Source organism: Pangasianodon hypophthalmus, chromosome 20 (assembly GCF_027358585.1).
Source record: "Pangasianodon hypophthalmus isolate fPanHyp1 chromosome 20, fPanHyp1.pri, whole genome shotgun sequence".
NCBI classification, from domain to species: Eukaryota; Metazoa; Chordata; class Actinopteri; order Siluriformes; family Pangasiidae; genus Pangasianodon; species Pangasianodon hypophthalmus.
In genome coordinates, this window is record NC_069729.1 from 21,329,456 (window position 1) to 21,341,955 (window position 12,500).

The following is a 12,500-nucleotide window of genomic DNA, read 5'->3' on the forward strand; positions in this document are numbered from 1 at the left end:
TGTGAAATTATTTGAGCTCATTATTGCCGAGTTTTATCTGCGATTATATTTACTTTTATTTTGATTGATACTTGACCATTAGTCGATTTTCTTAATAAAATAATTTTTTTGTTCTAATCTCCAGAGAATAAGACGTGCACTGCGGAAGAGTTCCACTGTCCGGGTTCTACCAAGTGTGTTCCCCAGCGCTGGGTGTGTGACGGAGACCGAGACTGTCCCGACGGAGCAGACGAGAGCGCCAAGGCCGGCTGCTGTGAGAGCTCATTTATATTATTATTACTTCGTTATTGTTTGTTGTTATTATATAATTATTATATTGCTAAAATACTTTATTTATTTAATTTTTCTGTAAGTTTTAATTCCCTTTGGATTGCTGTGGTCTCGCTCCTGTGTGCTCGATCATTTCTGAATTTTAACAGTATATTTTTATTTGAATGATGACGATGTGAGAAAGGGATGAAAGCGTATCAGCGTGGTGTTTTCGCTGACGCAGTGATAACCCGTGTGTTTCTTCCACTCCAGTTTTCAGTAACACGTGTGACGCTAAAGAGTTCATGTGCCGTAATAAGCAGTGTATCCCCAAACACTTCGTGTGTGACCACGATAAGGACTGCAGCGACGGTTCGGACGAGTCCATCGAGTGCGGTGAGTGTGTGACATTCATCAAAGCACTGCTCTGATTGGTCGAAAAACATTTTAAAAGGTGTAAAAGTCACCGTTTTTTTCCTGGCTGCAGTGAAATCATTGACTGTATGTGTTTTGTGTATAGAGTTTGTTAAAGTCTTTGGTGTATAATCAGATATCTAACAGACGTGATGTTTTTTCTCTCCGCACGCAGAATATCCCACGTGTAAGCCTAACGAGTTCCGCTGTGCTAACGGCCGCTGTCTGATCCAGAGCTCGTGGCAGTGTGATGGAGAATTCGACTGTCACGATCGCTCGGACGAAGCGCCGAAAAACCCCAACTGCAGCGGCCCAGGTGACTTTACACCGCCGTGTGATCACGTCCCGTACCTGTGATACGCAGCATGCAGGGTTGCGCAGTTACAGTAAACTAATCAACAACAGTGTGGTGCGATGAAGCGGAGTTACTCTTAACATCCTCAAGCTGATTATTTTCCCATTTCCTGCCCTGTTTTATTCCTCTTCTACCACAGCAATTAATCAACGGTCACCATTTTTCATTAATCTAGGAACAACACATCATACTTTTTATCCATTTATAGTTACATTTAATGCTCCATGAAACAAGTTAGTTCCTGTTCTCACTTACGTAATAGCAGCTATAAACCCTCTCTTAGTTCTCTCTCTCTCTCTCTCTCTCTCTCTCTCTCTCTCTCTCGAAGTTAATAAGAAAAAAAAGGCATAATCCGAGAAACTGGAAAGCGTAAATTCAAGTTAAGTTTCACTCTTAAGAGATCAGAATTAGTCCCAACAATTAAAATATGCAAAAAAAACTAATTTAAATATTCTTTCCACTTATAATTTGCAATTGTTCTTTGTAAATCAGCTACGAAACATCGAGTACCTAAAGACGTCATTTATCAGACAGCACACAGAAATTGAAATCGTACTAAATCATGTCTTTTGCGACTGAAGTTTGTATTTTCTTTTGTTGTGAACTTTATTTAAAAATCCTGTTTGTTAAGAAATGTTCTTTCTCCTGCCTGAAAAAACCAGAGAAGAAATGTAACGATACGGCGTACACGTGCGGGAACGGGAAGTGCGTGGACGAGGTGCTGCTGTGTGACCGTAAGGACGACTGCGGCGACGGCACTGACGAGCTCAACTGCTTCATTAACGAGTGTTTGAACAGTAAACTGAGCGGCTGCTCTCAGCTCTGTGAGGACATGAAAATCGGCTTCAAGGTCAAATACACAACCGGCATCTTTGTACTAAAATGTATTAAAATAAATTGCGTATACTAGTGATTTTGTGAATAAAAATAAAACGGTGCAATTCCTCTCGCAGTGCCGCTGTCACGCCGGGTTCAGACTGAAGGATGATGGGAAGACATGCGTGGACGTGGACGAGTGTACCAGCACGTTCCCCTGCACTCAACACTGCATCAACACACACGGCAGCTTCAGGTGTTTGTGTGTGGACGGATATCAGCTCAGTCCGACCGACCCCACCGTCTGCAAGTCCACCTCCGGTACGCACAAATTAAAATGAATGAATTAATTAATTACAAACAAACAATTGTGTCTTAATTGGTTAATTGGATAATTAATTATTTGGTTGGTTGATTGATAAATTAAGTGATTAAGTAATTATCTATTAATAGTGTGAATTTTATTCTTTTACGATGCTGCTTTATGGCACATTTAAGCACGAGGATTTATTAAAACATCTCAAACCAAAACACAAACAAAATAAACTTTGTTTATCTCGCTCAGACGAGGAGCCGTTCCTCATCTTCGCCAATCGCTATTATTTAAGGAAGCTCAATCTGGACGGATCGAATTACACACTTTTAAAGCAGGTAACATTTTTATATGTCATTTTTTAAATTAAAAACACAATTATACATAATTTATTTCTGATTTGTTTACATGCTGCATATTCCACTGTATATTCCACTTAGACTACAACACAGTACACACAGTGTTAATTCAGTATATACGTCCAACAATAATAACTCTGCGTGTGTGCGTGCGTGCGTGCGCGTGTGTGTGTGTATGTGTGTACAGGGCCTGAATAATGCAGTAGCTTTGGATTTCGACTACCGAGAGCAGATGATTTATTGGACAGACGTGACGACGCAGGGCAGCATGATCAGACGCATGCACATTAACGGCTCCAACGTTCAGGTAACGACTTCAAATTCAAATTTAATCTGTCACATACGCAATATACACAATATACACAACCACACAGTACGCCGTGCAGTGAAACGCTTTCCCGACTGTCCGTGGCGTAAAAATAGAATTTCCAGATACAGGTCGGCAGATTGGCAGAAGCAGTAGGACTGCGCTGTGAGTAAGGTGCAGATGTGTGCAGTGGTTTTGTGTTATATACACTGAGCATCATCATCATGATCCAAGATCCAGTCCTAGGTGTTGTCCTGGTTCAGGGCCCAAATGACCTCGTTAGTAATTAACACTTTCTCTAAACTGCGTTTAGTTATAGGTATACATAGTTATTTAATTTAATTAAAACAAATTCATTTTCTCTGTTTTTCTCACATTATTTCTGCCTGAGACTGAAATTAAATATAGTTGAGTGGAATTATTTAATTATATATTTAATATTTATGTATAATCTTTGTTATTTGTGCTTCTATTATTTTTGCAAAATCAGTAAATTGTTATGCATTTATTTTGACTGATTTAATTTACGATAAAAAAAATGTTAAGCAAAACAGGACTTTATTACAAGTTTTATTACTTTATATATTTTTTTAGAATTTCTTTGCTCAGTCTCAGGTTCTGTGCTGTGATTGGTTCTTGGCAGGTCCTTCACCGCACGTCGCTTAGCAACCCTGATGGTCTGGCGGTTGATTGGGTGGGAGGGAACCTGTACTGGTGTGATAAGGGGCGGGACATGATCGAGGTGTCGAAGCTAAACGGCGCGTTCAGGACGGTGCTGATTAACACGGGGCTGAGAGAGCCGAGAGCCATCGCTGTGGACGTCCGCAACGGGTGAACACACACACACACACACACACACACACACACACACACACTTATAAATAAAGGAAGAACTGGAATATGTATAGTGTATGTGGACAGGATGACAATAGAAACTGTACTTGATGAGTAGATATTTTGAGTAAAAGCACACTTAATATAAAACTGTAATTTTCTGATTTAATCTGAATTTTTGTCCCTCTCAGGTACCTGTACTGGTCGGATTGGGGAGATAATCCTCATATCGGCCGTATCGGGATGGACGGAGCAAACCGCAGTGTGATCGTGCAGGAGAGAATCACGTGGCCAAACGGATTAACGCTGGATTTCATTAACGACCGAATCTACTGGGCCGACGCCCGAGAGGATTACATTGAGTTCTCCAACCTGGATGGCACCAACCGACACACAGGTACGCCCCGAACCACACCTTCACACGGGTACGCCCCGAACCACGCCTTCACACGGGTACGCCCCGAACCACACCTTCACACGGGTACGCCCCGAACCACGCCTTCACACGGGTACGCCCCAAACCACGCCTTCACACGGGTACGCCCCAAACCACGCCTTCACACGGGTACGCCCCGAACCACGCCTTCACACGGGTACGCCCCGAACCACGCCTTCACACGGGTACGCCCCCAACCACGCCTTCACACGGGTACGCCCCGAACCACACCTTCACACGGGTACGCCCCCAACCACACCTTCACATAGGTACGCCCCGAACCACGCCTTCACACGGGTACGCCCCGAACCACGCCTTCACACGGGTACGCCCCGAACCACGCCTTCACACGGGTACGCCCCGAACCACACCGACACACGAGTACGCCCCGAACCACACCTTCACACGGGTACGCCCCAAACCACGCCTTCACACGGGTACGCCCCGAACCACGCCTTCACACGGGTATGCCCCGAACCACACCGACACACGGGTACGCCCCGAACCACACCTTCACACGGGTACGCCCCGAACCACGCCTTCACACGGGTACGCCCCGAACCACGCCTTCACACGGGTACGCCCCGAACCACACCGACACACAGGTACGCCCCGAACCACGCCTTCACACAGGTACGCCCCCAACCACGCCTTCACACGGGTACGCCCCGAACCACGCCTTCACACAGGTACGCCCCCAACCACGCCTTCACACGGGTACGCCCCGAACCACACCTTCACACGGGTACGCCCCCAACCACACCTTCACATAGGTACGCCCCGAACCACGCCTTCACACGGGTACGCCCCGAACCACGCCTTCACACGGGTACGCCCCGAACCACGCCTTCACACGGGTACGCCCCAAACCACACCTTCACACGGGTACGCCCCGAACCACACCTTCACACGGGTACGCCCCCAACCACGCCTTCACACGGGTACGCCCCCAACCACGCCTTCACACGGGTACGCCCCGAACCACGCCTTCACACGGGTACGCCCCGAACCACGCCTTCACACGGGTACGCCCCCAACCACGCCTTCACACGGGTACGCCCCGAACCACGCCTTCACACGGGTACGCCCCGAACCACGCCTTCACACGGGTACGCCCCCAACCACGCCTTCACACGGGTACGACACACCGACACACAGGAACACAGGAACGGGTACGACACACCGACACACAGGAACGCCCCGAACCACACCGACACACACCGACACACAGGTACGCCCCGAACCACACCGACACACGGGTACGCCCCGAACCACACCTTCACACGGGTACGCCCCGAACCACACCTTCACACGGGTACGCCCCGAACCACACCTTCACACGGGTACGCCCCAAACCACACCTTCACACGGGTACGCCCCGAACCAAGCTGACACACAGGGTTATAATAAATGACATTTTTTAAATTTGATTTTTATTGTCATATTATTCTTGTTAATAATAGTGCTAACAGTCTGTGTGTGTGTGTCTGTGTGTGTGTGTCTGTGTGTGTGTCTGTGTGTGTGTGTGTGTGTGTATGTGTGTGTGTGTGTGTGTGTGTGTGTTACAGTGTTAAATCAGGACATCCCTCACATCTTCGCCATGACTCTGTTTGAGGAATTTATCTACTGGACCGACTGGGAAACAAAATCCATCAATCGAGCTCATAAAACACTCGGCACCAATAAAAGCCTCCTGATAAACACACTGCACCGGCCCATGGACATCCACATCTACCATCCTCACAGACAGCCTGAGGGTGAGTATATACACACACTCACACACACACACACACACACACAGAGTATACGCAGAATGATACAGTATAGTGATATAGTGTATATAGTATAATATAGCATTGTAGAGATACAGTATAGTATAGTACAGTGATATACAGTGTGAAGTGTGTATAGTACGTTGTATATAGCAAAGTATAGTGATATATTACAGTGTATTGTGTAAACAGTATGTTATTGAGTATAGTAAGTGATATAGTACAGTGTATAGTAATATAGTGATATAGTAATATAGTGTATAGTGATATAGAGTATAGTAATATAGTGATATAGTAATATAGTGTATAGAGATATAGAATAGAGTAATATAGTATAGTGTATAGTAATATAGTGTATAGTGATATAGAGTATAGTAATATAGTAATATAGTGTATAGTGATATAGAGTATAGTAATATAGTGATATAGTAATATAGTGTATAGAGATATAGAATATAGTAATATAGTATAGTGTATAGTAATATAGTAATATAGTGCATAGTGATATAGAGTATAGTAATATAGTGCATAGTGATATAGAGTATAGTAATATAGTGTATAGTGATATAGATTATAGTAATATAGTGTATAGAGATATAGAATATAGTAATATAGTATAGTGTATAGTAATATAGTAATATAGTGTATAGTGATATAGAATATAGTAATATAGTATAGTGTATAGTGATATAGTAATATAGTGTATAGTGATATAGAGTATAGTAATATAGTGCATAGTGATATAGAGTATAGTAATATAGTGTATAGTGATATAGATTATAGTAATATAGTGTATAGAGATATAGAATATAGTAATATAGTATAGTGTATAGTAATATAGTAATATAGTGTATAGTGATATAGAATATAGTAATATAGTATAGTGTATAGTGATATAGTAATATAGTGTATAGTGATATAGTGTATAGTAATATAGTGTATAGTGATATAGAGTATAGTAATACAGTGATACAGTATAGTGTATAGTGATATAGAGTATAGTGATATAGTGTACAGAGATATAGTATAGTGTATAGTGATATAGTATAGTGTATAGTGATATAGTGTACAGAGATATAGTATAGTGTATAGTGATATAGAGTATAGTGATATAGTGTACAGAGATAGAGAGTATAGTGATATAGTGTATAGTGATATAGAGATATAGTATAGTGTATAGTGATATAGTGTATAGTGATATAGAGATATAGTATAGTGTATAGTGGTATAGTGTATAGTGGTATAGTGTATAGTGATATAGAGATATAGTATAGTGTATAGTGATATAGTGTATAGTGATATAGAGATATAGTATAGTGTATAGTGGTATAGTGTATAGTGGTATAGTGTATAGTGATATAGAGATATAGTATAGTGTATAGTGGTATAGTGTATAGTGATATAGAGATATAGTATAGTGTATAGTGGTATAGTGTATAGTGATATAGAGATATAGTATAGTGTATAGTGGTATAGTGTATAGTGGTATAGTGTATAGTGATATAGTGATATAGTATAGTGTATAGTGATATAGTGTACAGAGATATAGTATAGTGTATAGTGATATAGTGTACAGAGATAGAGAGTATAGTGATATAGTGTATAGTGATATAGAGATATAGTATAGTGTATAGTGATATAGTGTATAGTGATATAGAGATATAGTATAGTGTATAGTGGTATAGTGTATAGTGGTATAGTGTATAGTGATATAGAGATATAGTATAGTGTATAGTGATATAGTGTATAGTGATATAGAGATATAGTATAGTGTATAGTGGTATAGTGTATAGTGATATAGAGATATAGTATAGTGTATAGTGGTATAGTGTATAGTGGTATAGTGTATAGTGATATAGTGATATAGTATAGTGTATAGTGATATAGTGTACAGAGATATAGTATAGTGTATAGTGATATAGTGTATAGTGATATAGAGATATAGTATAGTGTATAGTGGTATAGTGTATAGTGGTATAGTGTATAGTGATATAGAGATATAGTATAGTGTATAGTGGTATAGTGTATAGTGGTATAGTGTATAGTGATATAGAGATATAGTATAGTGTATAGTGTATCTGTGCATCTCTTAGCAATTTTAATAGAATATTAAGTTCTGCATTCGCTCGTGATTTCCTGCAGTGACGGGTCACCCGTGTCAGAAGGATAACGGCGGTTGCAGTAATCTGTGTCTGCTCTCTCCGGGTGGAGGACACAAGTGCGCCTGTCCCACTAACTTCTACCTGGCAGCTGATGGAAAGCAGTGTCTCTCCAACTGCACCGCTAGTCAGGTCAGTTAATTAGAAGATCACTGTCAAGTACGAAGAGATCATATTTAAAGTTTTAATAGATAAGTAATAAACACTGTGTGTGTCATTCTTACATAGTGAAACACTGAGTGACGGGGTGGAGTGATGAAGCGGAGTTACTGTTACCCCCCTGACGTTGATTAATTTCCTATAACTGCATGTCACTGGGTGTTTTATTCCATTTATACTGCACTAACGTTTCATACATTTCTCCTGTTTATTGTCCATGAAACAGGTTCCTGTTCTCACTTACGTTATAGCAGCTATAAACAGTCGTTCCTTCATCAGCCTCTCTTTTTTTATTTCTCTTTTAAAAACGCAGCTTGTTCCGCATGTTAGCGAGAAACCGCAAAGAAGCGTAAACTCCTCTGTCCTGAAGATGTCGGAAAACTTACAGTTACAGCTTTACCTCTGACTGTTACAAAGTGCTGACACTGGAGACTCCTTCCATCAATGTTACATAAACATCTCCTTACAGAAAACTTCACCGTATCAATGATTACACACGTTTCTAAATGTGTTTATTATCACTGTCTGTGGACGAACTGTTACTATAGAAACGATAACGTATTAGAACGAGTGCATTAATATAAACCTATGATTGCTACGTTAGTTGCTCGTTATTATCAGCTTATTTGTTCTGACTCAGATTTTTAAATAGTTTTATGTTTCTTTGTAGTTTGTGTGTAAGAATGATAAGTGTATCCCGTTCTGGTGGAAGTGCGACACTGAAGACGACTGCGGCGATCGATCGGACGAGCCGGCAGACTGCCGTGAGTCATTTATCTCCGACTCGGAAAACACTGATTTTAAGGCATCCAAAGTCATAACGAGGACTTAATGCTTAAAGCTAACTCATTTTGTTACTAGCTTTTATTTCTTATTAGCAACTTTAGCAGCTCTGATGAACAGTAATCCTGCATCTTTCTCACACTTTTTAGCTCATGTTGCAAAAGTATATTTTTTTAATCAGTGTGTTAGTTTTGAGTCACTTACTGTGACTGAATGTGTCTTGTTGTTTTGTTTTTTCTTAGCGGCGTTTAAGTGCAGGCCGGGGCAGTTCCAGTGTGGAACAGGAATCTGTACGAACCCAGCGTACATCTGTGACGGAGACAACGACTGCCAGGACAACTCGGACGAGGCCAACTGCGGTACGACTCACTCTGTTTTTTTCTGTTTTTCCAGTCTGGTTTGGATTGGATCTGAAAGTCTGATTGCATGAGCAAATAATAAATGTTTTTCTTTTATCCATGAACAAACACAACGCAGTTTAATTCGGTTAGTGCTGATTATATATGGCTTACGCTTTTATGAGTTTAAGAAATATTTTTGGAGAAAATCTATTAGCGACTCCGTCATCTGTCAAATACTTTTTGCATTTCCCATCTGCAGACATCCATGTGTGTTTGCCTAGCCAGTTCAAGTGCACGAATCCGAGTCGCTGCATTCCCGGGATTTTCCGCTGTAATGGCCAGGATAACTGTGGAGAAGGAGAGGACGAGAGAGACTGCCGTGAGTCTAATGAATAAAACATTCATGAAGCTACAGTGTGGTACAAATAAGTCATGCATATTAAATAGTTATTAATGTTCTGTGTGTGTGTGTGTGTGTGTGTGTGTGTGTGTGTGTGTATTAGCGGAGGTGACCTGTGCTCCGAATCAGTTCCAGTGCACCATCACTAAACGCTGCATTCCCCGAGTGTGGATGTGTGACCGGGATAACGACTGTGTGGACGGATCAGACGAACCTGCGAACTGCAGTAAGACACACACGCACACGCACACACCTATTTACATGCAGATTTTACCCACAATGCATCACTCTGTGTGTGTGTGTGTGTGTAGCTCAGATGACGTGCGGTGAGGACGAGTTCCGCTGTAAGGACTCGGGACGGTGTATTCCCGCTCGCTGGAAGTGTGACGGAGAGGACGACTGTGGAGACGCATCAGACGAACCTAAAGAGGAGTGTGGTGAGTGTTCACACACACACACACACACACACACACACACACACACACACACACACACACACGTTTATATTTCTGTTAAGTTCAAATGTAATCAGAGTAAAATTATTAGAAAAAAGATTTTATGAAGAAGGAAAAATAAATCTATTCAACACAGTGAGATTTATTTATTTATTTATTTATTTATAATTTGCTTATTTCAATAATTTAATTTCAAATTTAAATAAAAATTTACTTCCTCTCTTTGTGTAGACGTTTTTCGAGTTTTATAACTATTCAATATTTTTGTTGTGTAAGTGCTACATACACACATGTAGACTTTTATATCATTGTATAGTATATATACATTATATCATATCGATAAACGTGTGTGTGTGTGTGTGTGTGTGTGTGTGTGTGTGTGTGCGCGTGTGCGTGCGCGCGTGTGTGTGTGTGTGTGTGCGTGCGTGTGTGCGTGTGTGTGTGTGCATCTGTGTATGTGTGTGTGTGTAGATGAGAGGACGTGTGAGCCGTATCAGTTCCGCTGTAAGAACAATCGCTGCGTTCCCGGACGCTGGCAGTGCGACTACGACAACGACTGCGGCGATAACTCAGACGAGGATAAGTGTGGTACGACTTTCTGCTTTTTTTCACTAATTTGCATAAAATATTTAAATTAATGCAGAAATATTCAGAAATATTTACTGCTGTATTTATTTACTGCTAAACCTACACCTACACATTTGGAGACATTTTGATTTTAGTTTGTCATTTCCAGTTTTAAAAAAAATGGAATAAAAGAAAGTAAAGGAAAAAGCACGCCCTGTTTGCATTTAGGGGCGTGTACTGAAATTTACATCCAATTAAATTAAATTAAATTAGATGATGTTCCGCCCTCGTTAATATCAGTTCTGCAAATTATCTGTCATTTTTTTTTATTATTTTGTCTTTTTAATTTTATTTCTCTCGTGTATTTGTTTGTACGTTTGTGTTGCTGTATTCTTGTGTTTTGGTTTGTTGGTTTTCTCTTTTCTCTCCTTTTAATTTTTTTTCTTTTATTTCTCTCTCTCTCTTTCTCTCTCTCTCTCTCTCTCTTATAGAAGTGTCTTTAATAATCCATAAAAATGTAATTTTATAATTTGATATATTGCTAAAAAATCCTCATTTTCCTCTGAAAGGGGGAAGGGGGTAATTTTTAATGGTTTATTTTTTTAAAAATCTGAATAAAAAATCGCAGCTTTAATGACGCCTTAAAAAGACTTATTTCAGCTGTGAAAGAAATTTTGGCTTGCTGAACTTTGCTTTTTTTTTTTCTCTTCTGTAGTAGGATTAGTAAAGAGTGATCACATTTTGAGATCTGATGAAATGAAAACTAAATTTGTTGGATTTTTTGAACAAATGCACACTGTATTTACTGTCGTGTCTCCATTCACACATCTCACATCAGTCATTATGGTTTTCTGTCTCATTCCACACTGACGCTGTGGGCGTGGTCAGAGGTAGGTTTCCATTTTCCTCACGTCCGCTCTGAGCTGTGTGACATTTACAGCAGAATTAAATCTCTAAACATATCACATTTTATTCGATTTATTTGAACAGTAAAGGCAGAATCCAGTTCAGAGCTGATTTATTTAATCAGACACAAGCCTGTTTTTTTCCCTGAACAGCTTATTAAAATCTAAATATGCAAAAAAGTATGTAAATGAGTATTTGCGTAAAATAGCATTTCTGCTTTTTAATGTTTCCATAATGATCTCTGTGCTGCGGTGCTTTTGGGAAACTCATTTGTTTTTAAGTGAAATTGTAACGAATAAACTAAACCAGCTCCTGAAATACACATGAAAAAATAATCTTATTTATTTATTAATTATTTATTGTAATTATTACTCAATAAATAAATACAGTCTAGAGATTTTATACCATTATTTTAATCCACATCCTATTGTTTAAATGCTAGAACAGGAAATGTATTAAAATGATCATATTTATTATTTTTAGTGAAATATCAAGTGATAGATTTTACAAGTAAATAAATAAATAAATAAATAAATAAATGAAACCTCCTTAAATGTCCATCATGAATGTTTTTAACTGCAAACCACCATTTATTTGTCTCTTTTTGTTTTGTATTTTGTTTTGTTTTTTGTTTTGTTTTTTGTTTTTTTTTAATAATCCTATTCCAAAATCCCTTTTCCCTGTTTTTTTTTTTTAATTTATTTTTATTTATTTATTTATTTTTTGGTCTTGTGTATCATAATTTGGTCTTTGTGATTTTTTTTTTTTCTTCTCTGTCTCTTACCCGAGTCTACATCTACAAACCAACAAATTTGAAAAGATGAAAAATGTTTAAACCTAGCACATAATCACAGATTTTTTTTTTTACTTTATTG

General features: G+C 39.6%; 1 protein-coding gene across 4 annotated transcripts in view; it reads left to right on the forward strand.

Moving 5' to 3' along the window:
- The window catches only part of lrp1aa (low density lipoprotein receptor-related protein 1Aa), a 139,965-nt gene that overhangs the window by 110,704 nt on the left and 16,761 nt on the right, over positions 1–12,500 (forward strand). For all 4 annotated transcript variants that reach the window (XM_053227265.1, XM_053227267.1, XM_053227266.1 and 1 more), the window contains 17 exons: positions 125–253; positions 523–645; positions 839–979; positions 1,681–1,868; positions 1,972–2,155; positions 2,400–2,485; positions 2,694–2,813; positions 3,457–3,644; positions 3,839–4,044; positions 5,652–5,840; positions 7,998–8,146; positions 8,844–8,937; positions 9,199–9,315; positions 9,557–9,676; positions 9,801–9,923; positions 10,009–10,134; positions 10,624–10,740. In XM_053227265.1, coding sequence (XP_053083240.1) covers positions 125–253; positions 523–645; positions 839–979; positions 1,681–1,868; positions 1,972–2,155; positions 2,400–2,485; positions 2,694–2,813; positions 3,457–3,644; positions 3,839–4,044; positions 5,652–5,840; positions 7,998–8,146; positions 8,844–8,937; positions 9,199–9,315; positions 9,557–9,676; positions 9,801–9,923; positions 10,009–10,134; positions 10,624–10,740 — 2,400 coding nt within the window. The remainder of the gene's footprint in view (positions 1–124; positions 254–522; positions 646–838; positions 980–1,680; positions 1,869–1,971; positions 2,156–2,399; positions 2,486–2,693; positions 2,814–3,456; positions 3,645–3,838; positions 4,045–5,651; positions 5,841–7,997; positions 8,147–8,843; positions 8,938–9,198; positions 9,316–9,556; positions 9,677–9,800; positions 9,924–10,008; positions 10,135–10,623; positions 10,741–12,500) is intronic.